The sequence below is a fragment of the Oncorhynchus mykiss genome, chromosome 27, assembly GCF_013265735.2.
Source record: "Oncorhynchus mykiss isolate Arlee chromosome 27, USDA_OmykA_1.1, whole genome shotgun sequence".
Classification (NCBI taxonomy): Eukaryota; Metazoa; Chordata; class Actinopteri; order Salmoniformes; family Salmonidae; genus Oncorhynchus; species Oncorhynchus mykiss.
In genome coordinates this window covers 28608057-28634489 of record NC_048591.1, presented here as the reverse complement: position 1 = coordinate 28634489, position 26433 = coordinate 28608057, and the positions used below count along the sequence as shown (strand labels likewise).

General features: G+C 42.4%; 1 protein-coding gene across 1 annotated transcript in view; it reads left to right on the top strand.

Moving 5' to 3' along the window:
* LOC110507903 (serine/threonine-protein kinase NLK) overlaps positions 1-26433 on the top strand; it is a 92635-nt gene that overhangs the window by 21129 nt on the left and 45073 nt on the right. Inside the window, exons 2-3 of the mRNA XM_036964616.1 lie at positions 16570-16699; positions 16902-16957. Coding sequence (XP_036820511.1) covers positions 16570-16699; positions 16902-16957 — 186 coding nt within the window. The remainder of the gene's footprint in view (positions 1-16569; positions 16700-16901; positions 16958-26433) is intronic.

Below are 26433 nucleotides of genomic sequence, written 5' to 3'. Positions count from 1 at the left end.
AGTACACTAGATGAATGTACTGTGCTGTGTGTGTAGCAGTACACTAGCTGAATGTACTGTGCTGTGTGTAGCAGTACACTAGGTGAATGTACTGTGCTGTGTGTGTAGCAGTACACTAGCTGAGTGTACTGTGCTGTGTGTGTAGCAGTACACTAGATGAATGAACTGTGCTGTGTGTGTAGCAGTACACTAGGTGAATGTACTGTGCTGTGTGTGTAGCAGTACACTAGCTGAATATACTGTGCTGTGTGTGTGTGTGTGTGTGTGTGTGTAGCAGTACACTAGCTGAATGTACTGTGCTGTGTGTGTAGCAGTACACTAGGTGAATGTACTGTGCTGTGTGTGTAGCAGTAGACTAACAGAACAGAGGGAAGAGGCAGGCACCCAAACCTTTGGGTTGTGTCTACAGGGAACTGTAGTGTCTGTTGTGTTTTCTTCCCCTCTCGTCTCATGTACTTTGAAGAGAGATTAAGAGAGATTAAATAAAATATTTGATTTCTGTTGGAAGAGAAAATAAGCAGATATAGAGAATCATTGACTTTACAGACACACACACACACACACACACACACACACACTTTGCAGCATACAGGCAGAACAGCATTCCACTGTGTCTGTGTTTTTGACTGTGTGAGCCAGGAGGGACACAAAATAGTTGTGCTCTAAACCATTATCTGCCATCATTCCCCTGGGCCTCCACTGTCTACGGCTGATCGATCCTGACATAGCTGCTGTGATGCGCTGCGTGTGTTAACGTGTGTGTTAAAGTGTGTGTTAAAGTGTGTGTTAACGTGTGTGTTAACGTGTGTGCGCTGGTATCTGCATTTATTATTCTGTGATTCAATATTTGTGTGTCAGTGTGTGTGACTGTATAAGTAAAGTGTGTGTAATTGTGTTCAATATTGTGTGTGTGTGTGTGTGTGTGGCCCCGGTTATTTAGTATTGCTTGCCTGTGGGGGTTTGCTAATATTAGTCTGTACAATCATTAACATTTCTAATGAACACAATTCCATTATTGTTGAGATGAATGAGGGGATGATGTCACAGGCTTTTGATTTATTAGATGAGCGGGGCAACGGTGGGAGAACGGCAACAAAAACATGATTGAGTTTAGCTCACAGTCCTCTCACTTGAACATCTAATACAATTAGAGTCCATTTCAAGCCTCTCAAATTCAAGTGGCTTCTTTGGGACTGTGATAGCATGAAGACATCAATTTGTCAACGGAAATGAACTGACCTTGTTTAACACTCAGCAAATGGGAACCCAATGTGGCATAAGATGGCTGTCATATGTAATGCAAGGGGCATGGTGCTTTAAATCAATCTTCATCCAATCAACCTGGATCCAATAACTGAAAAGAGCCAGGGACCCAATCAACTGGTCAATAGATGAAACCCAGCTAACATTTATAACATGCCGCTTGTCCAAGGGAAAATAAATACCTTGAGACTGGTGTTCAAACATGTTTGTCATGAATATGGGTCATAGGTGTTGTGAGGGGAAGTCCAGTAACAAGCAGAGAGACACTGTAGAATCTACAGTGTAGATGTTGATCTAGCTGTCCATCAGAACAGCTGTCAGTATAGTTGTCCCAGCTTTGGGGAAAACAGGACATCCAATCAGTTATTTTCGGTTTTGAAACTGCGCTTGACTTCACCCCCTAACAATGTTCCCTAAAAAATGTATTGGCCTTGTGAGAGGAAACATTCTTTTGAGAGGATTCTGTGCAACTTCCAGCGTGCATTATTAACTGTGAACACTAAGGCTGTACCCAGTTTAAGTTACAGTTTCAGACAGTGGCCAATAGGCTATTGTGGCTATTTAAGCATAATGTAGGCCTATCAGAGTGACCTATCAACAAAACTAATGAAGCAAATGACATAACATTTCCACATGGATATGGCTGTTGACTATGATATCGCCTACAATAGCCAATATATGGTGTTCAATGTAGGCCTACATTCCATTTTTAACCCATAAGAGTCTAAGCCCAGTCTAAGCTGGGGAATTGTTTTAAGAAGGTCATACCAAGTATCATTTACCTACTTGATTTGGAATTTTAAGATCACTAGAAATATCCAGAAAATATACAGTACCAGTCAAAAGTTTGGACACACCTACTCATTCAAGGCTTTTCTTAATTTGTACTATTTTCTACATTGCAGAATAATAGTGAAGACATCAACGCTATGAAATAGCGAATATCGAATCATGTAGTAACCAAAAAAGTGTTAAACAAATCAAAATCTATTTATATTTTAGATTCTTCAAAGTAGCCACCACACTCTTGGCATTCTCTCAACCAGCTTCATGAGGTAGTCACCTGTAATGCATTTAAATTAACAGGTGTGGCTTGATAAAAGTTAATTTGTGGAATTTATTTCCTTCTTAATGTGTTTGAACCAATCAGTTGTGTTGTGACAAGGTATACAGAAGGGGTGGTATATTTAGTAAAATACCAAGTCCATATTATGGCAAGAACAGCTCAAATTTGCAAAGAGAAACAACAGTCCATCATTACTTTTAAGTCGTGAAGGTCAGTCAATGCAGAACATTTCAAGAACTTTTAAAGTTTCTTTAAGTGCAGCCACAAAAACCATCAAGCACTATGATGAAACTGGCTCTCATAAGGACCACCACAGGAAAGGAAGACCCGAAGTTACCTCTGCTGCAGAGGATAAGTTCATTAGAGTTACCAGTCTCAGAAATGCTTCAGAGTTCAAGTAACATATCTCAACATCAACTGTTCAGAGGAGACTGCGTGAATCAGGCCTTCATGGTCTATTTGCTGCAAAGAAACCACTACTAAAGGACACCAATAATAAGAAGAGACTTGCTTGGGCCAAGAAACACGAGCAATGGACATTAGACCGGTGGAAATCTGTCCTTTGGTCTGAAGAGTCCATATTTGAAATGTTAGACTCCAACTGCTGTGTCTTTGTGAGACGGAGAGTAGGTGAATGGATTATCTCTGCATGTTTAGAGGGAACACTGCTCCCTAGTAACGGTGGAAGATTCATATGTATGAAAACCCATTAAGAACCAGTCAGTTGTATAATTACCTCTCACGGTGATAACTGAACTATTTAATGAGAGAGATTTTTGTTCAGCTGATATTTACAGCACATGCTGTATCAACTGTACCACGTCCACTTGCAATCTCCCCGCGCCTTCTTTTTCCTCCATGCCTGCTAGGCTAGCCCAGGCCAGAGCAGCCATGTATCCTCACTGATAGAGGCAGAGCCAATATGAATTAGGCAGGGGATTGGAGGCCTTTTATAATATAAAAGTCTGGATGCCATCAACTACCCCTGATCTTCTGCCCCTGAGCAAGGCAGTTTCCTGGGCAACAAAGACTTGGATGTCAATTAAGGCAGCCCCCTGCACCTCTATGATTCAGAGGGTTGAAGGCATTCAGTCGAAGGCATTCAGTTGTACAACTGACTAGGTATCCCCCTTTCCCCATCTCCAACACTCTAGTGCTGCTAACATGCTCAAACAACCACCATAAATCTTAAAGGCTACTGCTTGGAACACAGTAATGAAGTTCTCTACGAGGCTTGACAGACACAGACCAATTCTTCTACTGACCAAACACACAAGCATGCACACACACACACATATGCTCACAGCTCTTCCTGGAATAGGGCTGTAATATGATGCTATTGCCAGTAAGACATTTTGCCTTTCAACTCTTGAAGGGAATATAATGGTATGTCTGTGTGAAGTTTTTACATGACATAAGTCCATAATGGAGAAGAATAACATCAAATCAAATCAAATGTATTTATATAGCCCTTCGTACATCAGCTGATATCTCAAAGTGCTGTACAGAAACCCAGCCTAAAACCCCAAACAGCAAGCAATGCAGGTGTATAAGCACGGTGGCTAGGAAAAACTCCCTAGAAAGGCCAAAACCTAGGAAGAAACCTAGAGAGGAACCAGGCTATGTGGGGTGGCCAGTCCTCTTCTGGCTGTGCCGGGTGGAGATTATAACAGAACATGGCCAAGATGTTCAAATGTTCATAAATGACCAGCATGGTCCAATAATAATAAGGCAGAACAGTTGAAACTGGAGCAGCAGCACGGCCAGGTGGACTGGGGACAGCAAGGAGTCATCATGTCAGGTAGTTCTGAGGCATGGTCCTAGGGCTCAGGTCCTCCGAGAGAGAGAGAGAGAGAGAGAGAGAGAGAGAGAGAGAGAGAGAGAGAGAAAGAGAGAATTAGAGAGAGCATACTTAAATTCACACAGGACACTGAATAGAACAGGAGAAGTGCTCCAGATATAACAAACTGACCCTAGCCCCCGACACATTAACTACTGCAGCATAAATACTGGAGGCTGAGACAGGAGGGGTCAGGAGACACTGTGGCCCCATCAGAGGACACCCCCGGACAGGGCCAAACATGTATGTAGGTTTGGAGGCATGTTCCTGCTACCGAACATCCAAACTCCATTCCATCTCATATAGCACAAGTGAACAGCAAACCTGGTTTCAAAAAACAAATAAAGGAACAACTCCCGATACAACGCCTCTCCCCCATGTGACCTACTTGTTGTGTGTATGTACTGACATGTACGTGGAACTGATAGATGCACACACACTACATGTTACTGTTTTTAAATGTATGTAAATTGTAAAGTCTTTTGTCTGTAAATTATTTTTTGTTATGTGTTGGACCCCAGTAAGACTAGCTGTCAACATTGTCATCGGCTAATGGGGATCCTAATAAATCAAATGTTATGATGGATAGGTTTTGGGGTTGTTTATTTGATGTTTAGGTTGAACCTTCTACGATATATAGTCCTTAGCTAATCCTGGGACAGAAAGCCTCCATAGGATTTATTCTCCCTGTTATTATTTCAAATCACACAGGTTTTAGTGTCTCACTGTTCCTGATGAGATAAAAAAAAAAAAAGACTACATGATACAAATGGGAATGACAAAAAAATAATCAAGACGCTCTCTTTCTCACCACAGACATTCACATCATCTTCCTATTCTCTTGCTGTCACCAAATGTATCCTCCTAATCTGATTCTCTAGCGAGATTAGATCGGAGAAAGTGTGTGCTGTGGTCCCTGTCTCTCTTTCTTAAAACCTTGTCGCGGCTATGTCACTTTGTCGCGGCTATGTCACCTTGTCGCGGCTATGTCACCTTGCGCGGCTATGTCACCTTGTCGCGGCTATGTCACCTTGTCGCGGCTATGTTACTTTTCATCCTCCATGTTCTTCTATGCCCTAGGCATGTTGGAACTGCTGCCGTTGTGCGTCTGTGACTCTAATTACACTTTTTAATTAAAGAATAACGAGGTCGTTGACACATCTGCAGTGCTTTGAAACAAGCAGAGGGACTACTATGCTCGCTGACACCATATTGTCTCTAAAGCCCTGTTTGAACAGCCGTAGGTTGTCTGACTCTAACACATGCATGGGTGCGTGTGAGCAGGACCATTCATTTTCTCTGGTGTGTTGAACCTGTTTAAGGGCTTACTATTATGTCTGTTATTACTGTTTCTGCCATTTTAGTCTTGATGTGTTCTTCCCCCATAGAGTTTTAAAAACTATTGTGATGTGAACCCGATGGGATATGTTGTACATTAAACTACTACATTCTACAATCCAGAAAGAGAATTGAAACCCAAGCTAAACTATGAAAAAGCCATCTCATAGCTGTTAAGAACTTTGAAGTAGTGCTCCTCAATAAATATCTGTTTCACACAGGTACTTTAGGGCAAATGTGAATGAAGTGTTAGAGCCCTGCTTCTCCAGTGAAGCAAATGAGATTCAGTTAGCAGGCTAAGAACGGCTGGCCATAATGTGGAGTCTCTCTCTGGTGCCATCCCTGCAGCACTCTTCTGTGCGGAACTCTTCTTCATTAGTCAGCTAATTGTTGGAGAGGTTGCTAACGGCTACAGCAGATGCTGCTGTTTGCAGCATAAGAACTGTTTCTGGGTATTCCGATTGTAGGAGGTTATTCACTCGTGACAGACTAGCTGGCCAAAGCTAGCCAGCTTTGGTTCTGGGTTCCCAGATTAATAAGAGGCACATGTGGAAGTGTGTCATGTGAAAGAAAAGGGCCTAACACGCTGTCCCCTTCACCCCTCTCTCAGCTGCCATTTCTGAGAGGGCTTTGATTCCTTATGCAAGCATATGCTAATTCTTCCCCAAACTATTGTTGTGTATAAAAATGTTTATTTTTATATGTATATGGATGTGTAGTTTACTGTGTACATTGTATGTTAATATGTATTGTTGTGCAAAACAGGGCTCATCTGGAAAAGAGACTTTGGTCTCAGCATTGACTAACTGTAAATAAATAAATAAATACAATTAATTTAACCAGATTCCTGTGCTGAGGTTTGAGCTTTTAAACATAAAAAATCCGTTCTTCTAATTAGGCTTGTGAGGAATCCAGATTGGCATACATTCATACTGACCTTGTGCCATCCCAGTATATTGTAATACTGGCACTGAAGGAGCGTTATTCTCAAACCCCACCGAGACTCTGTAATCCGAAGGTTAGCAATGCTAACAAGTACATGTAAAATCCCATAACAAATGCCAGATAAATGCTATTGAGCACATTGTGAACATTTTATACAGTCTCTGATATAAACTACAGTGCCTTGCGAAAGTATTCGGCCCCCTTGAACTTTGCGACCTTTTGCCACATTTCAGGCTTCAAACATAAAGACATAAAACTCTATTTTTTTGTGAAGAATCAACAACAAGTGGGACACAATCATGAAGTGGAACGACATTTATTGGATATTTAAAACTTTTTTAACAAATCAAAAACTGAAAAATTGGGCGTGCAAAATTATTCAGCCCCCTTAAGTTAATACTTTGTAGCGCCACCTTTTGCTGCGATTACAGCTGTAAGTCGCTTGGGGTATGTCTCTATCAGTTTTGCACATCGAGAGACTGACATTTTTTTCCCATTCCTCCTTGCAAAACAGCTTGAGCTCAGTGAGGTTGGATGGAGAGCATTTGTGAACAGCAGTTTTCAGTTCTTTCCACAGATTCTCGATTGGATTCAGGTCTGGACTTTGACTTGGCCATTCTAACACCTGGATATGTTTATTTTTGAACCATTCCATTGTAGATTTTGCTTTATGTTTTGGATCATTGTCTTGTTGGAAGACAAATCTCCGTCCCAGTCTCAGGTCTTTTGCAGACTCCATCAGGTTTTCTTCCAGAATGGTCCTGTATTTGGCTCCATCCATCTTCCCATCAATTTTAACCATCTTCCCTGTCCCTGCTGAAGAAAAGCAGGCCCAAACCATGATGCTGCCACCACCATGTTTGACAGTGGGGATGGTGTGTTCAGCTGTGTTGCTTTTACGCCAAACATAATGTTTTGCATTGTTGCCAAAAAGTTCAATTTTGGTTTCATCTGACCAGAGCACCTTCTTCCACATGTTTGGTGTGTCTCCCAGGTGGCTTGTGGCAAACTTTAAACAACACTTTTTATGGATATCTTTAAGAAATGGCTTTCTTCTTGCCACTCTTCCATAAAGGCCAGATTTGTGCAATATACGACTGATTGTTGTCCTATGGACAGAGTCTCCCACCTCAGCTGTAGATCTCTGCAGTTCATCCAGAGTGATCATGGGCCTCTTGGCTGCATCTCTGATCAGTCTTCTCCTTGTATGAGCTGAAAGTTTAGAGGGACGGCCAGGTCTTGGTAGATTTGCAGTGGTCTGATACTCCTTCCATTTCAATATTATCGCTTGCACAGTGCTCCTTGTGATGTTTAAAGCTTGGGAAATCTTTTTGTATCCAAATCCGGCTTTAAACTTCTTCACAACAGTATCTCGGACCTGCCTGGTGTGTTCCTTGTTCTTCATGATGCTCTCTGCGCTTTTAACGGACCTCTGAGACTATCACAGTGCAGGTGCATTTATACGGAGACTTGATTACACACAGGTGGATTGTATTTATCATCATTAGTCATTTAGGTCAACATTGGATCATTCAGAGATCCTCACTGAACTTCTGGAGAGAGTTTGCTGCACTGAAAGTAAAGGGGCTGAATAATTTTGCACGCCCAATTTATCAGTTTTTGATTTGTTAAAAAAGTTTGAAATATCCAATAAATGTCGTTCCACTTCATGATTGTGTCCCACTTGTTGTTGATTCTTCACAAAAAAATAGAGTTTTATGTCTTTATGTTTGAAGCCTGAAATGTGGCAAAAGGTCGCAAAGTTCAAGGGGGCCGAATACTTTCGCAAGGCACTGTATTAGCAGGACAGACATCCCCTGCTCATAAATTCATACAAGTAACTAGAAAATGCTGCTCACAGTTTGCTGCAATCACAAAACAAATATTAGACCACAAGGCTCTTGATCCAGGAGGGGATACTCTGCTGTTACCAAGATAAGCTTGATTTTGCAAGAAGCTAACCACTTAGCTAGATAACTATACTGAAAAAATCTAAACGCAACATGTAAAGTGTTGGTCCCATGTTTCATGAGCTGAAATAAAAGATCCCAGAAATGTTCCATACGCACAAAAAGCTTATTTCTCTAAAATGTTGTGCACAAATTTGTTTACATCCCTGTCAGTGAGTATTTCTCATTTGCAAAGATAAGCCATCCATCCACCTGACAGGTATAGCATATCAAGAAGCTGATTAAACAGCATGATCATTACACAGGTGCACCTTGTTTTGGGACAATAAAAGGACATTCTAAAATGTGTAGTTTTGTCACACAACACAATGCCACGGATATCTCAAGTTTTGAGGGAGTGTGCAGTTGACATGCTGACTGCAGGGATGTCCACCAGAACTGTTGCCAGATAATTTAATGTTCATTTCTATACCATAAGCCGCCTCAAACGTTGTTTTAGAGAATTAGGCAGTACTTCCAACCAGGCCTCAAAACCGCAGACCACGTGTAACCATGCCAGCCCAGGACAGTCACAATCGAGACCAGCCATCCATACAGCTGATGAAACTGAGGTGTATTTCTGTCTGTAATAAAGCCCTTTTATGGGGAAAAACTCATTCTGATTGGCTGGGCCTGGCTCCCCAATGCGTGGGCCAATGTCTTCCCAGGCCCATCCATGGCTGTGCCCCTGCCTAGTCATGTGAAATCCATAGATTAGGGCCTAATGAATTTATTTTAATTGACTGATTTCCTTATATGAACTGTACATCGGTGAAATCGTTACATGTTGTGTTTAAATTTTTGTTCAGTATATCTACTAAATTAGCAAACCAAATGCACAACTGCAGAATATTTAGAAATAATAATAATAATACAATCCCAACCAAAATCTGTGAGTTTATATGTTTTTTTGCATTGGATGCGTCTCAATCCACCACATCCGCCTATGTTCCACACCTGTGGTGAAAGGTGACAGAACTAAACTTGTATTTGTCAGACCGAGACATCCCAAAAATTGGTCTTCTCACAAAACCGTCTGTAGCGTCCAAACGGTTTGGCCCAAAACAATACAACCCTTCTATGGAAAGACAAGACTCTCACAAACATACTAGTGTTCTCCGTTGTGCTCTACGACCTCCACAGTCGTCTGAAGTAGGTACAGCCGATCTGCCAACTTCTGTCTGTAGTGTCCCAACTGTTTGTGCTACACACCTAATATGACCCGCAAATGTGAGACTCTCAACAAATACTATATTTTTCTTTTTTGGGATTCTTCAAGAGGTTTTAAAATTCAAAGTCAAATGGCTAAATGATCCTTCTTAAAAAAATTCCATATAGCTTTGTAGAACCCCCCCCCCCCCCTCCCCCCTCTCGTCTTAGACAGGGCTTAGACTCTGATGGGTTAATTAGGGAAATGAAAGAGGCCGGGAAAATGGCCAATGCCAGTGCCAGCATAGTGCTGCCTCTGTGTCCACTCAGGTTTCACTTTCAAAGGGGCAGCCTGCCTTTTGTGGTCCACCTCGCTGTCCCAGGGCTACAGCTAACAGACTCCCCCAGCTCTAGCCTTGTGTTTGGTTTATGTGTTGTTTCCTATCGTTTAGGCACATACTTTTTCTTACAGAGAAGGGGGTTGTTTCAAATAAGTAGTGACTGAACTGTTCCAGGCAAAGTTAGCAGTTGCTCTGTTCGGTTTGCTTGAATAGACAGGGGGTGCCATAGCTTATACCGTGTTGTTATGCTATCTGAGTGACTCAAACATAACTCAATCAATGCCATGATATTTTAGGATTGATCTTTTCTAAATACTTTTATATCTGGTTTTAGTCGTTTAAGTTTACACTGGGAACGTTTTACCATCCAGAATATTATTTTCAGAAATGTTTGTAATTTGGAGTGGCGGCAACGATTTAGCAGCATTGAACGCAAACTTTAATATAAATATGTCAGCAATCTAAGCTACTGCCTTTATCTGAGTTGTACATTAACAAACAGGCATTTGTTTTGTGGTCATTGTGGCTATTGTGGGACTAAACTTGCTTTTCTTCTCTATAACAAAGGTTGGGTCAAACTGTTTCTGCCTGCAGAGGACGACTCACACTGTGCTGTTCTCTGTGCTGGCATTATATAGTGTTAGTTGTTGTCACAGGTGCATGTTGAGTCACCCCCACTATTTTTCCATTAGCTGCTGGAGTCTGGTCATGAGGGCATTGACCTTTTACCCACCTGTGGGGTTTCTGCAACAGTCACCCTACCATGGCTAGTAACAAGTATATGGAAAATGACAGCGGGGGGGTGGGGATTATTGGGTATATGTATGTATGTATGTATGTATGAACATGGTTTTCATCATAATGATTAAACCATGCATCTGCTAGGTGGCATGTAAGCAAGGGGCAATGCTGACGCCCCACTGTTGACTAGTGAATTACTCAACACTTCTGCTTTTGATTAATGAGGAGAATGAAACCTCCCAATGTTTGAGTGTAATGTGGAGTTACTTCTGCCTGTTCTTCTGAGCTCACAGTACCGGGGTGGAACCAGATCCAGTGTGAGTGTGATTTGTAGCTGTGGGCTGCAGTGTGGACAGTGACAGGTCAGGTCAGGCCTAATGCTGGTTTATTCAGAGGGATGTTTACCTGTCCCTCCCTCCCAGCCAGGACACACACACAGCAACTATAGTAAAAGCATTCCTGTGTTTGTGAAGAGAGAGAGAGCTACAGTGGTTATGATGAGCATGCAGGCTGGGGGAGAGGCAGGCAGGCAGCTGCTGTCTGTGCTACTTGATGGTTGAGACAGAAACCACAAAATGTTGCTGCTGGGACTGCAGATCCTTCACTAGCAGCCTGAAACACACCATGTATTAATAATAAACAGATGAGATATCTTCTGCTTCTCCCTTCTGCCTCCCCTTTTTTTGGGGTCTAAAATATGCCTTCAAATGCATTATCGATGGCGTTAACTTCGCGGTGGAAAATAAGGCTTGTTGCTGTCACGAAATTGACCAGGTCGCTGTGTGATCTCATTTGGTGTGAAGCAAGAAATATCATGATTATTGACATTTCAAACATGCCTTTGTTTGATTCATCTGAATATGACACTGTTGTTGTTTAAGTGATAATGCCCGAGAAGCCGGTGTTTGGAGGATATATTGGCACGTGTATTGTTAGGCCCGAGACAAAGTTGGAAAAACATGTGAGATAATGTCTAGATGCTTTTTATAGTGGCTGGCTGGGCTGATGAGACAGTGGATTGTGCAGTCAGATGGAACAGAGTAAATGGGCATTTTAACATCATAGATTTAGCCTGTGGCAACTTGTGGAATAGACACCAGCTGGAATGCGGTTTTAACCAATCAGCATTCAGGATTAGACCCACCTGTTGTTTAATGAAATGTAACGATGGGACAGGATGAACTGTGGCCCATTTGCAAGTACGTTCCCTGTAAAGTTGATGCTTGAAACAGCAAGCTGGCATTAAAACATATATCTCAAAATATATTTTAAACAGGAAACAGAGGAGTCTACTGATGTACTGGTTACTCCACTGAGGTGTGTATAGGTTATTCCACTGAGGTGTACAGGTTATTCCACTGAGGTGTACAGGTTATTCCACTGTTGTGTACAGGTTATTCCACTGAGATGTATAGGTTACTCCACTGAGGTGTGTATAGGTTATTCCACTGAGGTGTGTATAGGTTATTCCACTGAGGTGTGTATAGGTTACTCCACTGATGTGCGTATAGGTTACTCCACTGAGGTGTGTATAGGTTACTCCACTGAGGTGTGTATACGTTACTCCACTGAGGTGTGTATAGGTTACTCCATTGAGGCGTGTATAGGTTATTCCATTGAGGTATGTATATGTTATTCCACTGAGGTGTGTACAGGTTATTCCACTGAGGTGTGTATATGTTATTCCACTGAGGTGTGTATATGTTATTCCACTGAGGTATGTATATGTTATTCCACTGAGGTGTGTACAGGTTACTCTACTGAGGTGTACAGGTTATTCCACTGAGGTGTGTATAGGTTATTCCACTGAGGCGTGTATAGGTTATTCCACTGAGGCGTGTATAGGTTATTCCACTGAGGTGTGTATGGGTTAATCCACTGAGGTGTGTACAGGTTACTGCACTGAGGTGTGTATAGGTTACTCCACTGAGGTGTGTATAGGTTACTCCACTGAGGTGTGTATAGGTTATTCCACTGAGGTGTGTATATGTTATTCCACTGAGGTGTGTACAGGTTATTCCACTGAGGTGTGTACAGGTTACTCCACTGAGGTGTGTACAGGTTACTCCACTGAGGTGTGTACAGGTTACTCCACTGAGGTGTGTACAGGTTACTCCACTGAGGTGTGTATATGTTATTCCACTGAGGTGTGTATAGGTTATTCCACTGAGGTGTGTGTATATGTTATTCCACTGAGGTGTACAGGTTACTACATGGAGGTTGGGATATTGCATTATCAAATGTATGCAGCACAAGACCCCATCGAAAACAAGATGGTATATTTAACCTCTCTGATCTCCCCATCCCGGATCCGGTATCAGGAATACAGACTCAAGCTCATTAACATAACGCAACGTTAACTATTCATGAAAATCGCAAATGAAATGAAATAAATATGCCATCTCTCAAGCTTAGCCTTTTGTAAACAACACTGTCATCTCAGATTTTCAAAATATGCTTCTCAACCATAGGAAAACAATAATTTGTGTAAAAGTAGCTAGCTAGCGTAGCATTTAGCGTTAGCATTAGCATTAGCATCCAGCACGCAACATTTCAACAAAAACATAAAAGCCTTCAAATAAAATCTTTTACCTTTGAAGAACTTCTGATGTTTTCAATGGGGATACTCTCAGTTAGATAGCAGATGCTCAGTTTTTTCCCAAAAGATTCTTTGTGTATTAGAAATAGCTCCGTTTTATACATCACATTTGGCTACCAAAAAAAAACGAAAATTCAGTCCTCAAAACGCGAACTTTTTTCCAAATTAACTCCATAATATCGACTGAAAACATGGCAAACGTTGTTTAGAATCAATCCTCAAGGTGTTTTTCACATATCTCTTCAATGATATATCGTTCATGGAAGCATGGTTTCTCCCCTCAATCAAATGGAAAAGTACAAGCAGCTGGCAATTGCGCACCGAATTCCACGCAGGACACGAGGCGGACACTTGGAAAATGTAGTCTCTTATGGTCAATCTTCCAATGATATGCCTACAAATACGTCACAATGCTGCTAGGGGGAACGACAGAAAGTGTAGGCTCATTCCTTGCGCAATCACAGCCATATAAGGAGACAATGGAAAACAGAGCTTCAGAAATTCTGCTAATTTCCTGGTTGACGCATCATCTTGGTTTCGCCTGTAGAATGAGTTCTGGGGCACTTACAGACAATATCTTTGCAGATTCTGAAACTTCAGAGTGTTTTCTTTCAAAAACTGTCAAGAATATGCATAGTCGAGCATCTTTTCGTGACAAAATATCGCGCTTAAAACGGGAACGTTTTTTATCCAAAAATGAAATAGCGCCCCTAGAGATCAAAGAGGTTAAAACATTCGTAGGTGTTGTCTTAAAAATTCAAATTATACATCATGTTATGCTCACTTTCGTGTGCGGTATTGAATTGGATTCTTGCATGATTTGGGCAGTGGATAGCAGGCAGCACAGCACACAGGTCTCAACCACACAATTTATTGTTCTGCCAGAGATGCAGACTGTTTCAGCAGCCATTGCCACTGAGTGGAGGCAGCTGTACATTGTATTTATGACAATATCAGGTAGGCCAGGCAGGTTTCAGCCCTGAGTTCCAATGGGGGTTCCCTTGGCTCTCATCTGAACTTGTCACTGTGTGTCAGTGCGTAGTCGGTCTATCCAAAAGAAAAATGTCATCAGGACCCCCCTCCCCCTTGAATTCCCCCCACGCCTCTCCGTACTCTTTCCCAGTGATTCCTTGATCTGCAAGTACCCTGTCGGCCCATATCAGAAGACTTGCTGCATGGCAGAAGGTTTGAATCAAACCACAATCGACGGATCCATTTTTCATTCCTGGCCATTCTGGAAGAAGGAAATAATGTGTGGAACCAGCCTTTTCTTCTTAGATTAAACTCTTATGCTTTTAGGGTTTATTTTTCCTGCTCTGTTTGAAGTGGGGGATAATATTATTTTGGGAAAGCGTTTCATCTCCAAAAGGCTTGCTGATTAAAAACTGTGAGGGTCTGAGAGATCCTCAAGGTGCTGCCTCTCATCTCTCGACCTATCTGTGTGTGTGTGAGAGAGGGTTCATGGGTATATTGGTAAACGTGAGTTTGTGTGCAACTCTGTGGGGTACTGCAGTGTACGAAAGTGTGTGTGTGTGTGTGTCTGTGTGCGCGCGTGTGTGTGTGTGTGTTTGTGTCTTTGTGTGTGTTTCCTTTAAGTGAGATGTGGGTGCCAGTGGTGTCTGGCCTGTCTCACTCATGTGGCTCTCTGCTCCATCTACTTAGATCACCTGGGGAGAGGCGCTTAAACTGCAGCCCTGTGTGTGTGTGTGTGTGTGCGTGTGCGTGTGTGTGTGTGTGTGTGTCTGAAATCTGCCTGTCTGTTAATGATCCATCTGCGGCATAATTGCAGGCATGATAAATGAAACAAATATTTCATCCAGTTAACTATTTACCGTATACTCTACATCAGATCAAACTGTCTTCTCATCTCCACACTTTGTTAATAACTTTTATTACCTTTCACACATCATCTGAGTGATTATGTGGATTTATAAATACTACATTTATTCTCGTGTGTGTGTGTGTGTGTGTGTCAGGGGTTTAGGATGTTCTAGTTCGTGTTACATTAGATGCATGTTGACAAACTACACAGTGTGCCTCAATGACCTCCATCTCAGTGGAAATAAATAACCCCTATTTCACAACCTTGCTGTTTTCTGCTGATGGGAATTGTAAAGTGCTTTGCCTTAATCTCCCTCTTAAGGCTGGAGTTAGATGATTGTTATCCTTTTAAGAAAAATGTAATAAATATTGCTATTTAATGCAGGAAACCAATTGCATCCCTGCTAAGATGAGGGAACCTTTAGTAGTGTAAACCAATCGCATCCCTGCTAAGAAGATAGTACCTTTAGTAGTGTAACCAAATCGCACCCCTGCTAAGATAATAGTACCTCTAGTAGCTTAACCAAAGCAGCACCCATGCTAAGATGATAGTACCTTTAGTAGTGTAACCAAAGCAGCACCCCTGCTAAGATGATAGTACCTTTAGTAGTGTAACCAAATCGCACCCCTGCTAAGATAATAGTACCTCTAGTAGCGTAACCAAAGCAGCACCCATGCTAAGATGATAGTACCTTTAGTAGTGTAACCAAAGCAGCACCCCTGCTAAGATGATAGTACCTTTAGTAGCGTAACCAAAGCAGCACCCCTGCTAAGATGATAGTACCTTTAGTAGTGTAACCAAATCGCACCCCTGCTAAGATGATAGTACCTCTAGTAGCGTAACCAAAGCAGCACCCCTGCTAAGATGATAGTACCTTTAGTAGTGTAACCAAAGCAGCACCCCTGCTAAGATGATAGTACCTTTAGTAGTGTAAACAAATCTCATCCCTGCTAAGATGATAGTACCTTTAGTAGTGTAAACAAAACGCACCCCTGCTAAGATGATAGTACCTTTAGTAGTGTAAACAAATCGCACCCCTGCTAAGATGATAGTACCTCTAGTAGCGTAACCAAAGCAGCACCCCTGCTAAGACGATAGTACCTTTAGTAGTGTAAACAAATCGCACCCTTGCTAAGATGATAGTACCTCTAGTAGCTTAACCAAAGCAGCACCCCTGCTAAGATGATAGTACCTTTAGTAGTGTAACCAAAGCAGCACCCCTGCTAAGATGATAGTACCTTTAGTAGTGTAAACAAATCTCATCCCTGCTAAGATGATAGTACCTCTAGTAGCTTAACCAAAGCAGCACCCCTGCACTTATTGCTCTCATTGCACTGTTAGTATTGATAATTTCTTAGGGACTATGCTTGTTTGTTCATGCTATTGTTTTTAATCCCTTATTGTATTCCCACTCACTCTGAATAAGGGACCGGGCAGCAACTACATGAATATGGCAGGAGCTTGCTGTGTGCTGTCTGTGAGGGTCTCATGCTCTGATCCTCTTCCTCCACTCCAGGTCAGTGACGGACCCCCGGGATGGAAAGCGCGTCGCCCTCAAAAAGATGCCCAACGTCTTCCAGAACCTCGTCTCCTGTAAGAGGGTCTTCCGCGAGCTGAAGATGCTGTGCTTCTTCAAACATGATAATGTGAGTGGGTGGACAGCCTCCCTCCTCCCACCTCAATGTCAATGCCCCTACCTCTTTTGATCCCTCCCTCTTTCCTTCTCTTCCACCTGTCACCGCCGAACCTTGTTTCTTCCTCTCTGTCCTTTCCTATTCTCTCTCTCTCTCTGATCCCTCTCACCCTCCGCTCCCTACAGACGTGCCTGACCTCCTCTCCTCTCCACAGGTGCTCTCGGCTCTCGACATCCTACAGCCTCCACACATCGACTACTTTGAGGAAATGTATCCTTAGACTGGCCACAATGTCATCGGTTATGTGGCCTGTATTCATCAAACCCCTTCCTTCCAGTCTCACAATCGTAGGAGTTTAAAACAACCTCTTGCACATATTACATGCAATTTTTTTAAGCAGCTTTGTTAGCTATCAGTGAATCTCCCAGGATGCTGGTTCTTTCCACAGATTAAAGCGGACAGACTTGTTTGCTGTAGATTAAATCTGACCTTGTTGCATTGTTTAGATGGGATGTCTTGTGTTGTGTCATTGCTGCTAAATTGGCTCAGCCCGGATGGAGTCAGTCCAGATCCAGTCTGAGACCTGCTGGAGATTGTAGACTCTCTCTCTCTATCACCTATTCCCAGTGAAGTCTATGTCTGCTGGGGTTGTTAAAATGGTGAGATTTTACTGAGCTGTCTCATTGACGTTATTTTGCCTCCAGGAGTGACAGTTGGGGCGTGGGAGGAGACCGGAGGCAAGGAGCTGTGCTTGCTGATTCAGTGGGAGATAGATAGGGATGATCTACTAGCAGGTAGCATCTACCTCCTTTTCACTCTTACAGGTGGTTGGGGGGTGGTAGTTTGGCTGTTTGTTTACCCACCGCTATCCCCCATATTGGTGCTCATCAGTCGACAGCACTATCAGTTGGAATCAGGTGACTGACTAACTGACTATGGTAGCCTTGGAAAAACGAGTTGAGCCTGCTCCCATTCTGCATGTTCAGGGTGAAGGGAAAGGCACAAGCCTGTCACCGACACCTTTAGTTATCTTTTCCTTGGCGTCCCGGCACTTAACTGCCTAATGGTTTATTCTGGGTGGAGGAGGATGAGGAGGGCGGATGGAGGGAAGGAGTGTAAAACGTTGACACGTCCCATTTAGTTTCCTTTCGTATTTCTAATATTTCCTTGATGGGCTGGAATTGGAGGAATGAGATTTGAGGCTTTCCGAGCTTTCTCGGTAATCTAGCATATAATTTAATCATACAAATTACACGCTGCTCCCCCGTATTGAACTGGCTCCCGGTCACTCCATATGCTCTTATAAGCCCTTCCCTATTTTAGATCTCTCTAAACCAAGTGGCCTTTCTTTGGTTCTGTCTTGGCAGTCTTTCTAGTGAATTATGAGAGAAAGAATAGAAACAAAACCCTCTTTGTCTTTATTAGCTGAGAGATTTATTTACCTCTGTATTTTTTTTGACGTTACTCATTCATCATAGTGATTATTAGCTTTGCTCTTAAATGTGTGACATTCTGCTGCTTTTGGACTCACTTTAAAGCACACAATGGAAGCCCCTAAATAGTGTACGGTATAGCAGCGTTTCTCTGTGTGCTTTTTGATACTAGAATATACAACAACAAGAACGACTGGGATATATGCTGTGCTCTCGCGTGCAACTTCTGCCTTTGAGAGTGTTAGGGGGAGTGGTGTCATATTGAACTCAGGCGGTTTATTTGAAGGCAGGCAGGATCCCTATCTTTCTCTCCACTCTCTCTCTTTCTCTCTCTCCTTTTCTATCTCTCATTCTCTCTCTTTCATGGCATGTTTAGCAAAGCAAGGGAGATGAGGATGTTGGGGAGCTAGGAGGTTTTACCGGGAGTGTTGTCACACACCTTCCCTGGAAACGTTCCCATCTCCACAGAGAGCAGGCAGGCAGGCATGCAGGCAGGGCCCTTGGCAGGAGCAGCAGGACAAAGCTCTGGAGAGCCGGAAGGTAGACCAGGAATAGGCTCTGGAAACAGATATGTCATCTGGATTTTCTCTCTCTCTCTCTCTCTCTCTCTCTCTCTCTCTCTCTCTCTCTCTCTCTCTCTCTCTCTCTCTATCTATCTTCCTGTCTCTCTCTTTCTCTGTGTGTCTCTCTTTCTATCTATTTGCTTTGTTAAAATCAACAGCTACACTAAATGCAGCCTCAGGATATATGGTTTCCAGTTTACATAGAGTCCAGTTAAGTTCCTTGTGTTCCAGCTTGGTATCTGCTTGAGGGGGAATGTACACCGCTGTGACGATAACTGACGAGAATTCTCTTGGAAGGTAATATGGCCGGCATTTGATTGTAAAGAATTATAGGTTGGGTGAGCAGAAGGACTTGAGTTCCTGTATGTTTTTATGATTACACCATGAGTCGTTATTCATAAACACCAACGCCCTTCCTCTTCCCAGATAGGTGTTCATCTCTGTTGGCGCGATGCATGGAGAAGCACAGTGGCTGAACCGATTCTGACAACATATCCAGAGAGAGCCATGTTTCCGTAAAACAGAGAATGTTACAATCTCTGATGTCTCTCTGGAAAGCAATCCTTGCTCGAATTATGTCTACCTTGTTGTCAAGAGACTGGACATTGGTGAGTAGTATACTCGGGAGCGGTGGGCAATGTGCACGTCTACGGAGCCTGACCAGGAGGCCGCTTCATCCGCCCCTTAGATTCATTGTCCTTGGTGGTGGTTCAAACAGATGATCAGCTTCAGGAAAGTCGTATTCTTGGTCGTAATGTTGGGAAGTTGACGTTGCTCTTATATCCAATAGTTCTTCCCAGCTGTATGTAATTAGATTTAAGATTTCCTGGGGTAACAATGTAAGAAATAATACATAAAAAATGAAATACTGCAAGTTTCCTAAGGACTCGATACATGGCGACCATCTCTGTCAGCACCATCTTTTGAAGGTCAGATAGAGGAGAGGCGTCGTATTCCTGGTCGTAATGTTGGGAAGTTGACGTTGCTCTTATATCCAATAGTTCTTCCCAGCTGTATGTAATTAGATTTAAGATTTCCTGGGGTAACAATGTAAGAAATAATACATAAAAAATGAAATACTGCAAGTTTCCTAAGGACTCGATGCATGGCGACCATCTCTGTCAGCACCATCTTTTGAAGGTCAGATAGAGGAGAGGCGTCGTACTGTGAGGCGTTGTTTTATTAGTGCTTTAAAGCTTATTTTGCTGTTTGCCAGAGTAATTTCAGATGGAATCGAGTTTCATGTGAACATGGCTCTGTATAATACTGTGCGTTGCCTTGAATTTGGGGACTGTGAAGAGACTCCTGGTGCGGTAAGTATGTATTTTAGAGCTATATGTAAGTTGATTATTCAAACAATTTGGACATTTCAATACAATAATATTTCTCACAAAAACAAGAATTTGTTAGTTCTGTATGTGAAGCTAAGCGGAAAGTGTGCAGCTCTGTTTTGAGCCAGCTGCAGCTTTTTTTTTTTTATAACAGACCCTCCCCATCTTCACAACAACTTTGTCAATATGACTTGCCCATAATAATTGACCATCCATTGTTATACCTAGGATTTCAGCTTCCTCAACTTACTCAATGGTCACACCATTTCTACACAACTCCAGTTGAGGTTTAGGTCTTAGAGAATGTTTTGAACCAAATACATTGCTTTTAGATTTAATTATATTTAAGAGCAGTTCTGAAACTGACTGTAACTCCTTATTTAGAATTTCAGAGCTCACTGGCTTTGGGTGCTGACATGTAGAGTTTGGAATGATCCGCATACATAGTTATTCTACACTGAACAAAAATATAAACACAACATGCAACAATTTCAAAGATTTTATACTTTGGTATATGTTATGATAGCAACGTATGCTAAAGCTGGTATTCAACGCAGTTCCAGCCAGCACAGCTCACCGACTGTCATGGAAACCTGGCTAGCTATATAGCTAGCAGCTAGGCTAACTGCTTCACTAAGCAGCAGCTCTTCAGACTTTAGGGTTTGGCAGTATCCCAGGACAGAGAGTATTGGTCCCAGCAACTGAGCATAACCCCATCACAATATTTAAATTAAACAGGTAGGTTAGTTAATAAATGTTTTTCTCTTCAAGAAAACACTTTTCCAGAAACTTTCAAAAACAAACCAAGCTCTCTAGTTTCGCGTTCAGCATGCAGCATGCTCTGATGACGTTGTACATATGCTTAGTGACGTGGACACAAGGAACTTGAAGCTCTCGACCCACTCCACTACAGCCCTGACGATGGGGCCGTGCTCGGCCCTCCCGTTTCAGCTCCTTTGTCTTGCTGACGTTGTGGGAAAGGTTGATGTCATGGCCCCACACTGCCAGGTCACTGACCTCTTCCCTAAAGGCTGTCTCATCGTCATTGGTGATCAGGCCTACCACCGTCGTGTTGTCAGCAAACAGCAAAATATTTAGTTGCATATGCAACCAAATTAGTTGTAGTTTAGAGGCCTGTTGAGGCCTGTAGCTCTGCTAACTTGTGATAATTTCCTCTGTGGGGTTTGGTGTGCATGCTTTTTTTCTTTGTACTTTTGTGGGGGGTTAGCACCCCCTCATCTCATTCTCCAGCCTGGTTAACAAGGTTAACATGCGACCAGAATGTATTCTACCACCTACCAACACCCTTACTAATCCGGCTAAAAAGTACTTCACTCTCTCATCTCACCATTTGTGTTCAGAGGTCAACTTTATGGTCTTCCACTAAGGGTTATCTCCAGAGTTATCTGAGCCAACGTGTCTCCACTTGACCCCAGTCTTTATCTTTACCATGGCAGTCCTTGACTATGTTCATTACCTCACACACACACACACACACACACACGCACACACACATACATCATGGAAGGCTAGTGAATTACTGACACAGCAACAGGCTATTTATAGACCTCAACGTGACATGGCATGGGGCTATCACAACCTGCCAAGAAACCGAGAGAGTGAGAGAGCATGTTCAAGGCAACCACATGCCTGCCTGCTTTACAGGAGTCTGTTATGGAGAGTTTCACATTGTCAGGAAACTTGGACTTGGCTATTGAATCTAATCCCCAGGCTTATGTTTGGTTGACCACTGCTGTTTCTATTTTCTAGAATTCCTAGAAATACCCCTCTGAAAATTTGTATTATCCTGCTGAAATGTCTTACTGAAATACCTAGTCTGGAAATGGGTGGCTAATCTGAATAGGCTCTGTAGCTCTGAGTAGTGTGGTGTGTTTGACTGAGGTCTGACAGCATCTATGTGTCAGATATATAGTGAGTCATTTGCTGTTCCGGAAGTGACTGTACCTATTTTCGTGTAAAGGTCTCTGCTGAAGTTGCTTGCGTGCATGTATGAATGGGAAAGAGCGAGAGGTCTGACACACCCCTTCTGTCTTTTATGTGTGCGCGTGTGTTTATTAAGCACCCACGGTAGAGTACTGTAGGCTGGTGTGGGCTCCGTCTTGGTCTGCTCTGTCAGAACAGGAATATGAATGTGATCTCCACATATCTACACGCTGGTTATTATGTAGAGGGGGTGTTTTTAATCAGGTAGCATATTAGAGTGAATACACTCTTCTATCCAAACACACAGTTAGACCTGCGTAGCCTGGTAATAATTAAACTGCTCCTGACACAGGAAGACATGATTACAGCCTGATGCACTACGCCAAGGAAGAAGGGAGGGAGGGACACTCACAGGCAATTAGATTCAATGTAAATATGGATTTAGGAAGACGTTTCAGGTGCTTCATTACATTACTTCTATTGCTCATGGTCGTTATTATGAAATGGATGGACGTGCTTGGATTTTCATCATGAAACAAAATGACTCATCCCAATGCACAGTGCCATACAATAGGAGGATGTGTCGTGTTCTGCTACAATATGACCTTTAATGGAGGGGAGTTCTCATCTTCCACTGTCATTTAAACAGGGGAAACCCGAAGAGGTCTGAAAATGTCTCATAGGTTTCCCCTTACCTCACCTTGCCAATGTGTGTTTACATTAGTACTTTGCCTCTTCCCTCCCTCTCCTCTCTTCTGTGGGTTAGTCATACAGGGAGGGGGAGGGATGACACCTTGACATACAGCAGACCCCAGGTGCCTCTCTGCCATTTCCCACTTCTCAAATGCGTTGGTTGGCATAGTAACAGGTAACCAGAGCCCTCTGGGAGTGTGTTCTGCGCCAGGTCACATGGTTAAAAGGGGAAGGATTGCTCACAGGTGGCCAAGCCAGGGATGCCATAGCCGACACAGACTAACCCAACTAGTTTATACACACAATAATACTGGAGCTTCAGTGTAGAAGTATATAACGAGCTACCTTAGTTCACAGGCATCTACCCTTTATATACAGTTGAAGTCAGAAGTTTACATACACTTAGGTTGGAGTCATTAAAACTTGTTTTTGAAATTACTCCACAAATGTCTTCTTAACAAACTATAGTATTTGCAAGTCGGTTAGGATATCTACTGTGTGCATGACACAAGTAATTTTTCCAACAATTGTTTACAGACAGAATATTTCACATATAATTCACTGTTTCACAATTCTAGTGGCTCAGAAGTTTACATACACTAAGTTGACTGTCCCTTTTAACAGTTTGGAAAATTCATGGCTTTAGAAGCTTCTGATAGGCTAATTGACATAATTTGAGTCAATTGGAGGTGTACCTGTGGATGTATTTAAAGGCCTACCTTCAAACTCAGTGCCTCTTTGCTTGACATCATGGGAAAATCAAAAGAAATCAGCCAAGACCTCAGAAAATAAATTGTAGACCTCCACAAGTCTGGTTCATCCTTGGGAGCAATTTCCAAACACCTGAAGGTACCACGTTCATCTGTACAAACAATAGTACGCAAGTATAAACTAGAGGTCGACCGATTATGATTTTTCAACACCGATACCGATTATTGGAGGACCAAAAAAGCCAATGACGATTTTTTTTTTATTTTTATTTGTAATAATGACAATTACGACAATACTGAATGAACACTTATTTTAATTTAATATAATACATCAATAAAATCAATTTAGCCTCAAGTAAACAATGAAACATGTTCAATTTGGTTTAAATAATGCAAAAATAAAGTGTTGGAGAAGAAAGTAAAAGTGCAATATGTGCTATGTAAGAAAGCTAACGTTTCAGTTCCTTGCTCAGAACATGAGAACATATGAAAGCTGGTGGTTCCTTTTAACATGAGTCTTCAATATTCCCAGGTAAGAATATTTTAGGTTGTAGTTATTATAGGAATTATAGGACTATTTCCCTCTATACCATTTGTATTTAATTAACATTTGACTATTGGTTGTTCTTATAGGCACTTTAGTATTGCCAGTGTAACAGTATAGCTTCCGTCCCTCTCCTCGCTCCTCCCTGGGCTTGAACCAGCAACACAACGACAACAGCCTCCATCGAAGCAGCGTTACCCATGCAGAGCAAGGGGAACAACTACTAGAAGGCTCAGAGCGAGTGACGTTTGAAACGCTATTAACGCGCGCTAACTAGCTAGCCATTTCACTTCGGTTACACCAGCCTCATCTCGGGAGTTGATAAGCTTGAAGTCATAAACAGCGCAATGGTTGAAGCACAACGAAGAGCTGCTGGCAAACGCACAAAAGTGCTGTTTGAATGAATGTGTAAGTGTCTGCTTCTGCCTACCACCGGTCAGTCAGATACTTAGATACTTGTATGCTTGTATGCTCAGTCAGATTATATGCAACGCAGGACACGCTAGATAATATCTAGTAATATCATCAACCATGTGTAGTTAACTAGTGAACATGATTGATTGTTTTTTCTAAGATATGTTTAATGCTAGCTAGCAACTTACCTTGGCTTACTGCATTCTCGTAACAGGCAGTCTCCTTGTGGAGTGCAACGAGAGAGAGGCAGGTCGTTATTGCGTTGGACTAGTTAACAGTAAGGTTGCAAGATTGGATCCCCCGAGCTAACAAGGTGAAAATATGTCGTTCTGCCCCTGAACGAGGCAGTTAACCCACCGTTCCTAGGCCGTCATTGAAAATAAGAATGTGTTCTTAACTGACTTGCCTAGTTAAATAAAGGTATAAAAAAATACAAATTTGAAAATCGGCGCCCAAAAATACAAATTTCCGATTGTTATGAAATCCGCCTTAATTAATTGGCCATTCCGATTAATCTGTCGACCTCTAGTATAAACACCATGGGACCACGCAGCCGTCATACCGCTCAGGAAGGAGACGCGTTCTGTCTCCTAGAGATGAATGTACTTTGGTGCGAAAAGTGCAAATCAATCCCAGAACAACAGCAAAGGACCTTGTGAAGATGCTGGTGGAAACGGGTACAAAAGTATCTATATCCACAGTAAAACGAGTCCTATATCGACATAACCTGAAAGGCCGCTCAGCAAGGAAGAAACCACTGCTCCAAAACCGCCTTAAAAAATGCAACTACACATAGGGACAAGGATTATACTTTTTGGAGAAATATCCTCTGGTCTGATGAAACAAAAATAGAACTGTTTGGCCATAATGACCATCGTTATGTTTGGAGGAAAAAGGGGGAGGCTTGCAAACCAAAGAACACTATCCCAACCTTAAAGCACGGGGGTGGCAGCATCATGTTGTGGGGTGCTTTGCTGCAGGAGGGACTGGTGCACTTCACAAAATAGATGGCATCATGAGGGAGTAAAATTATGTGTATATTTTGAAGCAACAATTCAAAATATCAGTCAGGAAGTTAAAGCTTGGTTGCAAATGGGTCTTCCAAAAGACCCCAAGCATACTTCCAAAGTTGTGGCAAAATGTCTTAAGGACAACAAAGTCAAGGTAATGGAGTGGCCATCACAAAGCCTGACCTCAATCCTATAGAAAATCTGTGGGCAGAACTGAAAAAATGTGTGCGAGCAAGGAGGCCTACAATCCTGACTCAGTTACACCAGCTCTGTCAGGAGGAATGGGCCAAGATTCACCCAACTTATTGTGGGAAGCTTGTGGAAGGCTACCCAAAACGTTTGACCCAAGTTAAGCAATTTTAAAGCAATGCCACCAAATACTAATTGAGTGTATGTAAACTTCTGACCGACTGGGAATGTGATGAAAGAAATAAAAGCTGAAATAAATAATTATCTCTACTATTATTCTGACATTTCACATCCTTAAAATAAAGTGGTGATCCTAACTGACCTAATCTGGCATTTTACTAGAATTAAATGTCAGGAATTGTGAAAAACTGAGTTTAAATGTACACTGCTCAAAAAAATAAAGGGAACACTTAACCAACACAATGTAACTCCAAGTCAATCACACTTCTGTGAAATCAAACTGTCCACTTAGGAAGCAACACTGATTGACAATAAATTGCACATGCTGTTGTGCAAATGGAATAGACAACAGGTGGAAATTATAGGCAATTAGCAAGACACCCCCAATAAAGGAGTGGTTCTGCAGGTGGTGACCACAGACCACTTCTCAGTTCCTATGCTTCCTGGCTGATGTTTTGGTCACTTTTGAATGCTGGCGGTGCTTTCACTCTAGTGGCAGCATGAGACGGAGTCTACAACCCACACAAGTGGCTCAGGAAGTGCAGCTCTTCCAGGATGGCACATCAATGCGAGCTGTGGAAAGAAGGTATGCTGTGTCTGTCAGCGTAGTGTCCAAAGCATGGAAGCGCTACTAGGAGACAGGCCAGTACATCAGGAGATGTGGAGGAGGCCGTAGGAGGGCAACAACCCAGCAGCAGGACCGCTACCTCCACTTTTGTGCAAGGAGGAGCACTG